Source organism: Alternaria arborescens, assembly GCF_004154835.1.
Source record: "Alternaria arborescens strain FERA 675 chromosome Unknown contig_19, whole genome shotgun sequence".
Lineage (NCBI taxonomy): Eukaryota > Fungi > Ascomycota > Dothideomycetes > Pleosporales > Pleosporaceae > Alternaria > Alternaria arborescens.
Genome location: NW_021167874.1, coordinates 407,853 through 420,189, shown reverse-complemented (window position 1 = coordinate 420,189; position 12,337 = coordinate 407,853). Strand labels below are relative to the sequence as shown.

At 49.6% G+C, this 12,337-nt stretch overlaps 5 protein-coding genes across 5 annotated transcripts; 3 read left to right on the top strand and 2 right to left on the bottom strand.

Moving 5' to 3' along the window:
* Positions 1-659: 659 nt before the first annotated feature.
* AA0111_g8071 (hypothetical protein) lies at positions 660-2,295 on the bottom strand (the record flags this gene model as incomplete). The annotated part of the gene is made up of 2 exons (XM_028654478.1): positions 660-1,959; positions 2,012-2,295. 2 exons carry the CDS (start codon positions 2,293-2,295, stop codon positions 660-662), a joined length of 1,584 nt encoding a protein of 527 aa, XP_028504312.1.
* Positions 2,296-3,274: 979 nt separating this feature from the next.
* AA0111_g8070 (hypothetical protein) lies at positions 3,275-4,788 on the top strand (the record flags this gene model as incomplete). The annotated part of the gene is made up of 2 exons (XM_028654477.1): positions 3,275-3,340; positions 3,547-4,788. The coding sequence occupies 2 exons, from the start codon at positions 3,275-3,277 to the stop codon at positions 4,786-4,788; spliced, it is 1,308 nt and encodes a 435-aa protein (XP_028504407.1).
* Positions 4,789-5,279: 491 nt separating this feature from the next.
* On the bottom strand, positions 5,280-6,563 carry AA0111_g8069 (hypothetical protein; the record flags this gene model as incomplete). The annotated part of the gene is made up of 3 exons (XM_028654475.1): positions 5,280-5,812; positions 5,859-5,982; positions 6,228-6,563. 3 exons carry the CDS (start codon positions 6,561-6,563, stop codon positions 5,280-5,282), a joined length of 993 nt encoding a protein of 330 aa, XP_028504296.1.
* A 1,620-nt stretch (positions 6,564-8,183) lies between these two features.
* On the top strand, positions 8,184-9,556 carry AA0111_g8068 (hypothetical protein; the record flags this gene model as incomplete). The annotated part of the gene is made up of 4 exons (XM_028654474.1): positions 8,184-8,362; positions 8,418-8,580; positions 8,681-9,259; positions 9,317-9,556. 4 exons carry the CDS (start codon positions 8,184-8,186, stop codon positions 9,554-9,556), a joined length of 1,161 nt encoding a protein of 386 aa, XP_028504427.1.
* A 426-nt stretch (positions 9,557-9,982) lies between these two features.
* AA0111_g8067 (hypothetical protein) lies at positions 9,983-11,043 on the top strand (the record flags this gene model as incomplete). The annotated part of the gene is made up of 2 exons (XM_028654473.1): positions 9,983-10,054; positions 10,102-11,043. 2 exons carry the CDS (start codon positions 9,983-9,985, stop codon positions 11,041-11,043), a joined length of 1,014 nt encoding a protein of 337 aa, XP_028504286.1.
* Positions 11,044-12,337: the final 1,294 nt, after the last annotated feature.

The following is a 12,337-nucleotide window of genomic DNA, read 5'->3' as shown; positions in this document are numbered from 1 at the left end:
ATACCTGCTAGCGTCAAGAGACCGTGGTACGCCAAGCACGATTCGTCCATTGTTAATCACTTACCACCCATCAAAAGTGCCAAGGCATGAAAAGTGGCCCCATTACCATGCAGTTTGACACTTTCTATACTGGCGGTTGAGCCTTTGATGCTTAGCTAGCTACGTGTACGGAGTCCGTGCAGGTCGAAAACTTTCCTTGGTGATGGTTAGTTGACGTGATGATTGAATCATCGTCCATCCAGAGAGACAAAGCCCTCTCTAATCACATGCGAGCACAGATTTTAGCTCTCCACGGAACTTGACCGCTCATCAAGGAGTTGTCTCGGTATAAACTTTGTCCATTTCTGATTGGTGCCTACATTCAGACTGTACGCAATAGGATGTAAGGGAGCAAAAAGCAAAGGAGTGAGTAGTGAGAAACGTATAAGAAGAAATATTGTATAGAGAAACGCTCCAAAAGTAGCATCTACGATACGTTCGATTGGGTTCACTAAGGACAAACAGACGCAACTCCTTCTCAAAAACAACCCCTATCAATACCAAAGTACATCGCCCAATTGATCTAAAACATACATCTCTGCGCGCCAAAGTTTGCTTGTGTCATCGCGAACGCAATGCATGCAGCTCACTTATCTACAATACATTTCTCAAGAGGCCGCTCAAACAGATTCAAGCTCGAGAGCCTTGTCTTTTTCAAAATAATCCGAGTGCTCGACATCAGGAACACCCTTCTTTTCCAGTAACTCGCCCTGGTTGCGGTAGGCCTGTTCCATGTGCCAGTTGAAAGGGCTGTTCGTCGAGAAGAGGGCCCCAATAGATTCGAGGGAGCGACCCGCGGTTTCCGGGTAAAAGAGGTATACGACGGGGATCCAGAGTAAGTTAAGACCAGCAAAAAGGAAGTACGTGCGGTTTTCTAGCTTTGCGAACATGACCGGGTTGACTAGGACGGTCATACCAACGCCGATAGCCCAGCCTGTGATACCGAACCCATTGCCTTGTGCGCGCATATCGGAGCTCCAGATCTCGGTGGGGATCAAGAAAGCGACAGTGCCCCAGGTTGACGCGTAGATTAAGTTGAAAAGGAAAAGCATGGCGACGGCTGCAGGCGCAAATGACCCCGCGTTTTGAGGCTGGGACCGAGACGCTTCGTATAGGGAGGCAGCGATCAGGTTGACAGCGAAAAGCCCAAACGAGCCCAGCATCAGACACTTGCGACGTCCGAGGCGGTCCACGATATTAGCAGAGATGATTGTTCCAATTATGCCAACGGTGTTGAGACCACCAGCCAAGCCGTTCTGGGTAAGTGTGGAGTAGCCCGCAGCCCGTAGCAGTGTGGGAGAGTATGCGGTGACAGCAGTGATACCGCTCCAAGAAGCCATAATCTGCAGTAACAAGCAGAGCCAGGCGCGGCGGCCCAAGTGAGCGCCAGGCTTGCCACTCCGACCGATGAGAATTTTAGCAAACTCCACAGGGGAGCTGGGCTTACTCTCTTTGGCCATAGCGACAATCTCGAGGAACTCCTGCTCGACATCAGGTGTATAGCCGCCGCGGACATGGGTAAGAACCTCACGCGCATCGTCGTAGCGCCCGACGGATGCAAGATAACGGGGAGAGTCTGGAAGTGCCTTTATTCCGAGAAGGAGGAGTAGGGCTGGAATACACTGGAATGCCAGCAGGAATCGCCAGCGTATATCAGAGTAGCCATTGTTTATGAAAGCAAGGCCGAATGAGAGCCAGTAGGCAACCGAGATGCCCAAGTAGTTGGCGATGAAAACATATCCAAGAAAACCACCGCGGTGGGAGGCCGAAGAGGTTTCAGAAACGAGCACAGGGGTGATACCAGTGAGTGCACCAGTTCCGAGGCCAGTGACTATGCGGGCAACGAGGATGAAATCGGAGGATTGCGTAGCAGCTTGAAGAGCACCACCGACTAGAGCAAAGACAGCACCAATCCAAAGACTAAGAGTGTTAACAACCAGTTAATGCAAGAAACTGTTCAAGTTCGACTTACCCATTGATGCGACCAATGCGATCGGCTAACCATCCGCCTATAAAACTGCCCACTATACAGCCAAGGTAGTAGATAGAGACGATACCACCTTCGTGTAAGGTATCGGTGATCTTGCCATCTGAGTTACCAATGCCCACTTCCTCGACGTAGCGTGGCGAGCTGTTGACACCGCCCATCACACCTTGGTCGTATCCTTCAAAGAAAATAGAGATCAGGGAAAAAGCCTGAATAGCGATATTGAGCTGTGAAGCTGAGAGCTTCCTCCAATAAGTTGTGTAGCCCATGGTGAGGGTTGGCGACTGCTAACGCATCCGAGTGACGACTATTGGGCTCTGGTGCTCGCTCCAGATATTGATCAATCGATAGGAAGGGTGGAAAGAAGACGCTGTGATATAGTCGTCTATCAGGCTGGGTTTGGAAAGCTATATATACCTCAAGTAGAGCCAAGGTCTTACAATGGATATACTGGGGATGCCCAGTAAAGACGAGACCCCAGACCGAAAATCTTGTAGACTCTCGAATGCAAGCAAGCTTAACCCGCACATACAACTAGTTCGCACATATTCCGGGGATAACTCTCCAGTATGCATCTCCACAAAACGCCTCCATGGGCGATCTACGGAGAAATCCGGTAAAGGTCAATGCGCAACTTAGCTGGGGTGTCGGTTGCTGTGCGGAGAGAAGGCAATGCTGAACGGGAGACAGAGAGACACAGCCAGATGGTGCCGATGTGACAAATCCAGATTGAGTCGGCGAAGTCTGAAGCGGTTTGCCGTTTTGCCGCGTTGCAGCTTAAGAGACCGCTTAGCCGCTTAGCAACCCGTGTAGGCGCGTAACCGATAGGTTGATTCGGCGACTAGAACGTCCTCCATTACCATCCTCAATATTCCCTCTCTACCCTGTCGGAAAGCCACTTGTTAGGGAATTAGCTAAGCCTGCTGTCCGGTTGTTGCCGTCCAAATGGCCAAGATCTCAGCCTCAGGGTAACGCAAAGGGTGCCATTTGATTCGATGTTTCGGATGTTCGCAGTCGCTCATTCCATAGTGGCGAACGATCCGCGTACTTGGATATGTATTGTTTGTTCCACCTTAATAATAGCGTGGATGCCAGTCATTTGTAAGAGTGTTTAAATACAGAACCCAGATGATTTTCTCTCGTCAACCTTCCTTTTGATTTAGGCCTTCTTGCTTCACTTACCACAAATCTTATTTTCAAGCTTCTCGCAGTCAATATCAGCATTTTCTAATCACAGCCTGCACCACAATGGCTCTTCAAGAAAGCAAACCCCTTGACCTCACGGTCCTGGGCTTGAACTCTGGTACTTCAATGGTAAGTCTCTATGAGCATCAAGGAACTCCACCCTTAGCGAATACTGCTCATCAAATTCTTCTACTTAATTCAACCACAACGCATGGGTTTGACATACCTTGCCCTACATCTTGTTTTAGAACCAACATCGTAATATCTCGTCTTCCGATATTTCCCCATGATCAAAACAAGAGACGCTCGATCTGAATAGTTATTAACTTTATTAGGATGGCATCGACTGCGCTCTATGTCGCTTTCGTCAAGAGACACCCGAGTCTCCCATGAATTTCGAGCTTCTCAAATATGATGAAGTGCCGCTTCCACAGCCTATCAAAAAGCGCGTTATGGACATCATCCTCCACGACCGAACGTCCGCATCCGGACTATCTGAGGTGAACGTCATTCTCGGGGAAACCTTTGCCGATGCCGTAGAAGAATTCTGCAAGAAGCACAATGTGGACAAATCATCCATCGATGCTATCGGATCCCATGGTCAGACCATCTGGCTGTTATCTATGCCCAAGCCTGACCAGGTCAAGTCCGCGCTCACCATGGCTGAGGGCTGCTTCATCGCTTCTCGCACCGGAATCACCACCGTGACCGATTTTCGTGTCTCTGACCAGGCGGCTGGTCGTCAGGGCGCCCCCCTGATTGCTTTCTTCGACTCGCTTCTACTCCATCACCCTACGAAGCTCCGCGCCTGCCAGAATATCGGTGGTATCGCTAATGTTTGCTTCATTCCTCCGGACAATAAGGGTGGCGTGTCAGAAACATATGACTTCGACACAGGCCCAGGCAATGTCTTTATTGACGCCGTCGTGCGCCATTACACTGGCGGTGAGCGTGAATACGACAAGGATGGTGAGATGGGTAGCCGGGGTACTGTAAACCAGGCCCTTGTCGACGAATTTCTGCGGCACGAGTACTTCAGCCTAGACCCACCCAAGACGACGGGCCGTGAGGTCTTCCGTGACACGCTCGCCTTCGAGTTGATCGATAAGTCCGAGAAACTGGACATGACTCCCGACGATGTTGTCGCCACCGTCACCCGCATCACAGCACAATCCATTGTAGACCATTACCGGCGCTACGCTCCAGCTGACATGGACATCGAGGAATTGTTCATGTGCGGCGGCGGTGCCTACAATCCCAACATCACCAGCTTCATCCAACAAGCGTATCCTAATACCAAGATCATGATGCTGGATGCGGCCGGTGTACCTGCAGGCGCAAAGGAGAGCATCACCTTTGCTTGGCAAGCTATGGAAGCTGTTATAGGCCGCTCAATTCCGGTCCCTACCCGTGTTGAGACCCGTCGCGAATACGTCCTCGGCAAGTTGTCGCCAGGTGCCAACTACCGTAATGTGATGCAGAAGGGCATGGCATTTGGCGCCGGTCATGACCGGTTATCACCCATTAGGGAGATGGTCAACTACGTAGACGGCAAGGTATTCGATAACAAATGGTGAACGTTATAATTCCAGATTAGATTAGGGTTCAAAAACTAGACTAAATGAATACCAGAATTCTACTTAACCCCGATCGCAATGCTGTGACCATCTAAATGCTGTCTACTCGTACACCGGGATTCATCCCGCACTCTGTACATACGCGTTGATACTCGGCCGCGAAATTTGGTCCATGATAATTGAGCCGAACTGTTATTAGTGAATGGTTCAGTAGAGGTGTTATGGGTGTTGGTGGCTCGGACTAGGTACCTAGGGGACATCTGACTATACTGAACTTTGGCGAAAGGATCATACATGAAATGAACAGAAGGTATAGTAACTTGCTGGAATGTGCATTCCGCAGTATTCGTGTTGAATAATAACAAGATACAAAGATGGTGAGCTCGACTAACCATGCCACTGGGTTTGTACACCTTCATAGGTGTCGTGAATTCATCTTTGTCAACATGTCCTTTTGTGTCCGGCCCTCAACATATTGGAAAGAGCATTTTTCAGCTCACGTGCCATTTTGTGTCGACGAAAATAGCGTTTGACTGAACCGGTCTGACGCTTTCCACACTGCTTCTGCCATCCACTGGCGTCCTAGGCATTCCCGAAGACACCTCGCACGAGTTACCCACCCCTGTGTGATTCTCTAGTGGTATTTCATCGTCATCCACTACCTTGTTCCGTACCGAATACCTTACTTTGTTCACAACCTGGTGTCCTGAGTTCGCCGTCGTACCTCCCGTACCGTTATTCAGGATATGCTTAAATAGGGGTTTGAGCGACGGTAACGACGCAACAACGATCCCAACATCGTATTCGATAAAGCGCCACATGGTAAAAGTGTCGTGCACGTATGGGTCGGGATCGGTGAGGGCCGTCTTCTGTTTCTCAGACTTGATGATTGCGGCGACACCCGCAAATAACCCGAGAGCTAATATGCAGACCAGAGTTATCTTTGTGCGGCCGTTGAGTTGGAGTTGCCATACGAGGGGAATTGGTAGGAGGGCAAGGAGGAAGTCTGTGCTAATGGTAACGGCTGTGTAACGTAAGTGTTTGCCGTCGAAAGGAGGGAGTTTACTCACCCGTGTTCATCATTCCTATGGCGGTAAAGGTCGGTCGGTCGAAGCACACAGCAGTGCCTGTGCCGATGGGTGGCGGGCGAAGTCTTAGGTCCCACGTAGCTGCCACGGGAATGCACTGCCAGATCTGAGTAAGATCAGTTAAGGTTGCCATCGAACGTCTCCATTTTCCAACTCACTGACACATTGTTAGTTCGACAGCAACCTGTTACGTTTTCGCGGTCACATACCCAATGTTCCAATACAAGCCGTAGTGAACAAGGTCATGAACACGACAAAACATCGTAAAAACCATATGTACGCTTTTCTCGTGACCAGTCGCAGCAGGAAGAAAGCAATTGATATCTTGACCATTCCAACCCCAATACCTACAAGAATTGACTGCACTTGTCGAAGTTTTAGGAACTGCCGTTCATTTCCAGGATTCATCTTCATCACTGAGAGGTGTTTTCCTAAGCCCAGTTTAGTCTGTTCGGCATACACGATGAAAGTCGCCATGGCGAATCCAAACGCAAGTAGCATTGTCCAGTCGTCCTTGCCGAAACATCTCAGCATAACAACTCGGACGTAGCATCTTAGCACGACAATGAAGGCTGTGACTCCAAACAGGGCGCCGGTCTGTGTCAAGAGTAGGGATGCGTTGGTGTAGGCAATATAATCAGGATTCGAGAAGTCCGGATTTGCATCAGCCGGGTTGGTACCGGACATGGTGATTGCGAAATGAACACGTGAAAAATAGTAGTGAAGAGATCAGGAGATAGTTATGCATTCTTTGAGGCATTCCGAGGAGTTCTGTACTTATCACATACTGCCGTACGCCGTCCCATTACCGCGGCACAAACCGAAAGGCTCTCGAGGTCATCAATTTCTCATGCTGAAACCTGATAGTGGAATGAACCCCTTACTGTTCTCCCGTCTATAGGCTAGTGTTTGGTCGACTTGGCTTCGAGGATCAGCTCAGTTGGCGGAACTCGAAGCGACATGACCGTTGCAAAGACGAGTGCGGGGAGGATTGCCTCTCATACCCGCTTAACCACCGTTTGAATGAAGTGACCAATGTGCTAATGCATAGGCTGATGAGTGTCTTGACTCAAGCATTGTCGATATAACAGATTCTTCTTAGATCATAAGACTGTGAACCAGGCACTCGGTAAGCATGGTTAGCATCCTTTGGTTCAGATAATGGACACGGTTCGGAGTGCATTTTTCCACTATGCCCGACTTCCAGGATTCAAACTAGATGTTTTGTCGCGTGCAGCAGGATTGTGGCGTGGTTGCTGAGCGAGGCTGCGGGGTGGTCGATGTAACATAGCAAACGTACTAAATTCGCAGAATGATGTATGTCGAAAAAATAGTTGGAGGTCTTGGTGAGCTTGGTACATGCCACAGTGTCAAATACCGAATTGAGAAGGCATTTGAGAGGTATCATACTCATTCGTGCTTTCCTTATCGTATCTAGGGAAACATAGATGAGGCGGCATTTCGCCACAATTTTCTGGTCAAGTGGGGATGGAAGCGAAGTGCTTGAAGGATGCGCGGTGAGAAGACGTAAGGAGGTCGAGAGACCGAGATGAAGATGCAGCGGCTTGATGCCCCGAGCCGCCTCCGACATGCTTGGCATTGCGGCGCGGGTGCGGGTCGAGGTTATCGCCCCCGCAGACTACCTGTTCTGACCATCACTAATTTTCGAATTCGCATCATCATTCGTAACATGCGTGAACTAAGGTCTCGTCTCAGATCATCTCCTGAACATGTGAGATAGCAGGCTTCTTGACTGCGTCTGGAAAAACATGAACAGCCTGTGGGATTGAGGCGTTGTACCCATGGCCATGGCACTCGCATGTACATCAAGCTAACCGCAGCGGAGCAGCGACACCCACTCATATTTAGATCCAATCCTACGCAAGGGTTCACGAAGGGTTGCCTACGTTACCCAACAGGTTCGCCTAACGCCGGGGATATCGATCTGCATCTCGTTGGGTTTATGTACCGACGTCGCATCCAGCCATCTGTTTAATTCCGCGCCACAGATCCTACGAGGGTTCATCTAAGCATCTAGATTGCCGTGCAGTATGGCAAAGTAGATCCTTCATGCCAGGCCCTGAGTCGGCATCGCATGTTCTTCGCTTCGCACACACGCTGTCCTACAGGGGAGGTAGAAGCCAAGAGCAATAATGTGCAGCAAGCGGCAGGTATATATGGAGAGCGGCATTGTCAATGAGTTTTCGGACGCACCAAAGCAGTCCCATTCCTAGGTCTTTCATTAATTGATCCTCCTTACACCCAAAGAAGCGACGCTGCGCTATCTACACCAGTATTTTTGCTGCTATGCGCTTCTTCGATCTTGGGACTTTGGCGATTGTGGGCGGTGCCGGTGCTTTCAAAGTCACGGAGCACGATAAACTGGCTGCTCTTGGCCTAGCAAACGTCGGAATTGATGTCGCAAAGAATGGCTACCCGAATCCTGGCCAGTGCACCCTGAAGAACGTGAAAGTTCGATGCGAGTGGTATGTATTAAAATCCCCATTATAAAGCACATCCAATTGACTGATATCTTTCCAGGTCGACGCTCACGAAGCCTGAGAGGCGTAACTACATCGATGCCATCAAGTGTCTTCACTCCAAGCCTGGTCTCACGCCAGCTAGGGTCGCACCTGGTGCAAGGAGCCGCTTCGACGACTTTGTCGTGACTCACGTCCAACAGACGTACTCTGTCCACGGAACTGTATGTCTAAATATGCAATGTCTCTTTGAATCAAACTACTCAGATTGCTCGATTGATCTGTAGCAGTCGAAGGAGTGACATGGTATGCTGACACTATCAGGCCAACTTCCTAGCTTGGCACCGATACTACATCTGGGCCTATGAGCAGCTACTGCGTGACGAGTGTGGCTACAAAGGGTACTTGCCATACTACAACTGGGCATGGTGGCATGAAGACCCCGCTTCATCTCCCCTCTTCGACGGCAGTGATACCAGTATCGGTGATGCTGGAGCCTACGTTCCTGGAAGGAACTACACTTGTCTACCTTCAGAAGCGGCGGGATGCCCAATCAAGCTTGAGCCTGGAAGTGGCGGTGGCTGTATCTCGGGTCCTTTGGCAAACTGGACTTCAAGTATTGGGCCTATTCAAACCAAAGCCAAAGGAATCAAGCCTAACCCACAAGCTGACGGTTTGGGTTACAACCCGAGATGCTTAAGTCGGGACGTCAACAAGCACGCTGCTTACAGGTCGAGGGATGAGGTTATCACCGAACTCATCAAGAACAGCAAGGACATCCTTAGCTTCCAGAACCGCATGCAAGGCGATTTCCCGACCGGTTACCTTGGCGTCCACAGCGCTGGTCACTACACCGTGGGAGGAGATCAAGGCTCCGACTTTTTCAACTCGCCATCCGACCCCGTAAGTCTTTTTGTATCACATTTCATAGTTACCCAGAATGATTGTTAACTCCAACAGGCTTTCTACTTCCACCACGCTCAGATCGACCGCACATGGTGGATCTGGCAGAACCAAGATCTCAAGAACAGGAGGAATGCGATCGATGGCACCATCACTTTCCTGAACTCGCCGCCGAGTCGTAACGGCACACTCAATGACACGCTGACCTTGGGTCCGATGTTGGATACGTTTAAAAACATCACGAACAAGGATGCGATGAGCACGCTTGGAGGGCCATTCTGCTACATCTATTTGTGAATATATTTTCAGGTCATCCATAGAGAATTAGATGTTTTAACACAGGTATCACTTTTGAAATGACTTGCGAGCATATGCTCTTGGTGTTGATTAGGCCACTCGCGCGCTTGAGCGGCACAGTCAAGGTACCAGTAAGCCCGTTAACTCCGCATCGCGTTGCCGCCTCCGTGGCTTTAACATTAAGCCAAAGTCCGCAATATCCATTATGGTATGATCTAAAGCTGAGCAGCGTGCTGTGTAACTAACCAGCAGTTACACTATCACCTCGCTCAATCCTCAGCTTGAGATTCAGTATCCTGAAGCTATACGCGCCAATTACTTGTCACTTCGCCCGAACTATCGTCACGAAGCCTGAGGATCAAGGAGCACGAGCATCGGGTCCTGCAATCGAACACAGGTGACTTGCAATACCAATTCCTGTCCAATATGGCGATAGCATACGCCAGAGATCAGCCGCAAGGTTTCATCAATCGCATTGAGAAGGTGGCTATTGTAGGGGTAAGTCCTCCTGCATAACTGCCGTGTTTCTCTTATTGACGTGTCAGGCTGGGGGACAATTTGGAAAGCACTTGACGGAAGCGTTGTTGAAGACGCGTAAACACACAGTGACAGCCATCACGCGCACCAACAGTACCAACAGCTTACCGGAAGGTGTGCGTATTGAGCGTGTGGATTACGGCGGAGATGACTTGGATGCCCTTGTTGATGCTCTCCGCGGCCAGCAAGTACTGATCATCACTATGGCAATTATGGCACCACGAGACGCCGTAAGCAAGCTTGTGCGTGCCGCGGCCAAGGCTGGCGTTGCGTATGTCATGCCCAACTGGTTTGGTCACGATGCAGCCAACAAAAAACTGTGCGATGATTCTATGCTCTCATCTTCTGGTGAGGCCATCCATGCTGAGATTCAAACTCTCGGCGTGAGCGGAAACATCCGACTCGTATGCAACTTCTGGTACGAATTCAGTCTCGGTGGCGGTTTAGATCGCTTTGGCTTTGACTTCGCGAAGCGTTCTTTCATCGTGTTCGACAAGGGCGATGTTCCTTTCAACGTCAGCACCTGGGCTCAGTGTGCTCGAGCAGTTGCGAATCTATTCAGCCTCAAACAACTTCCTGAAGACGAATCGGACAAGTCGCCTACTCTATCACAGTTTAGTAGTCGCCCCGTCTACATCTCGAGTTTTCGACTGAGCCAGATGGAGATGTTTGAGTCTGTCAAGCGAGTGACCAGAACGTCGGACGAAGACTGGAATATTACGCATGAATCTTCCGAGGAACGTTGGAAAGATGGTTTTGCTGCAGTCATGAAGGGGAATTTCGGGCAATTCACCAAGATGCTGTACAGTCGAATGTATTTTCGCAACGGAGGGGGCGATTATGAACCTTTAGACAACAAGTCGTTGTCTCTTCCTGTTGAAGACTTGGACCAGTATACCGCTATCGGCGTGCACATGGGAGAGAATGGCGAGATAGCCCTATCTCATTGAGATAGCTTCTTATTGCTCGCTCAGCACTTAACCCTCAGCGTTTTGGTTACTTGCCATTGTCTATAACTTCTGAAATTTACATGGTTTCACTTGGCCATGACCCTTCGACCTAACCTACTCGCATCAAAACCGCTTTTGAGCACAAAATTGAAACCGCCCTGCAAGTCCTCCGGCTTATTGCACTGAGGCCTTGTAGGGTGTACCATTTTCTGGGATATTTCGACCAAAGATTCGAAAGGAAGAACAATCAGATAGGAAAGTGGCTCTATGAGCCCGAAATTCGAACCATCTGCCGATTCCACCTCAGGCCCAAAATACAATATATCCACAGGGTATACATGGACTGATGGATGCCCCGAACTCGGCTCCCAATCTCGAGTGACGAGTTTCACTGTAGATATTGTTCCGTTCCGGCTCGTTTTCATATTCTTCGGAATGACGAGGTGACCTTCATTCAAAATAAACCCACATATTTCGATTAGACAAAACACGAGCTCTTGGTCAACGTCAAATGGTACATCATGCCAACATTCGCATTGCACGAGCCTCTCGAAGATCTTAGACGCTTCTCTGACATACGGCTCGGTAGCTTTCAGAGCAAACTGAACACACAAAGCCTGCGGTGCTGAGTTGGTGAAAGGCCCTACGCAGTCAAGCACATCCGAAAGCCGTGCGAGGGAGCATAGGCACATGGAAGGGTTGTAACAATGCAGAAGTAACAAGATAAACGAATGCTCTGATATTCCATAGCTTACTCGGAGATGAGCAGCGTCTTCTGCGATTGCAAGAAGTGAGTACACTCGATCGCGTGTGTGTTGACACTTCCGGGATCCAAGGTAGAAGAGCAGGTCAAGAAGCCTCTTTTTAAGTGGTTCAAAACACCTAGCTTCCCTTCGGTAACACAGGCCATGCCCAGCCATTGCACGGAGATAGATCTCGAAACATCGATCCGCTTTCCTGAAGAATTCATCAAACGCCCTGCTCTCAGGCCTAGAGACGGTCAACTGCAGTGTTGGTAACAGAACTACCAAAGCTTTGAATTCTGGTCGGCGAATTTGTGTATCGTTCACCAGAATCGAAAGTTCTTGTGGTTGAAGAATTTCCTGTGTAATCCAGGCCCGTGTCCAGTACTCATTTGACTCAAAACTCAGATAGCTACGTTTCAGACTTTTGGTTCCTTCACGGAACCATATTCGACGGGCATCTTTCTCGGAATGAAGTTGTTCTGCTGCAAGGCGTTTCAAGAAGATAAAGAACTCGACAGCTCCTTGATCGCGTCCCAACCAAGCGATAA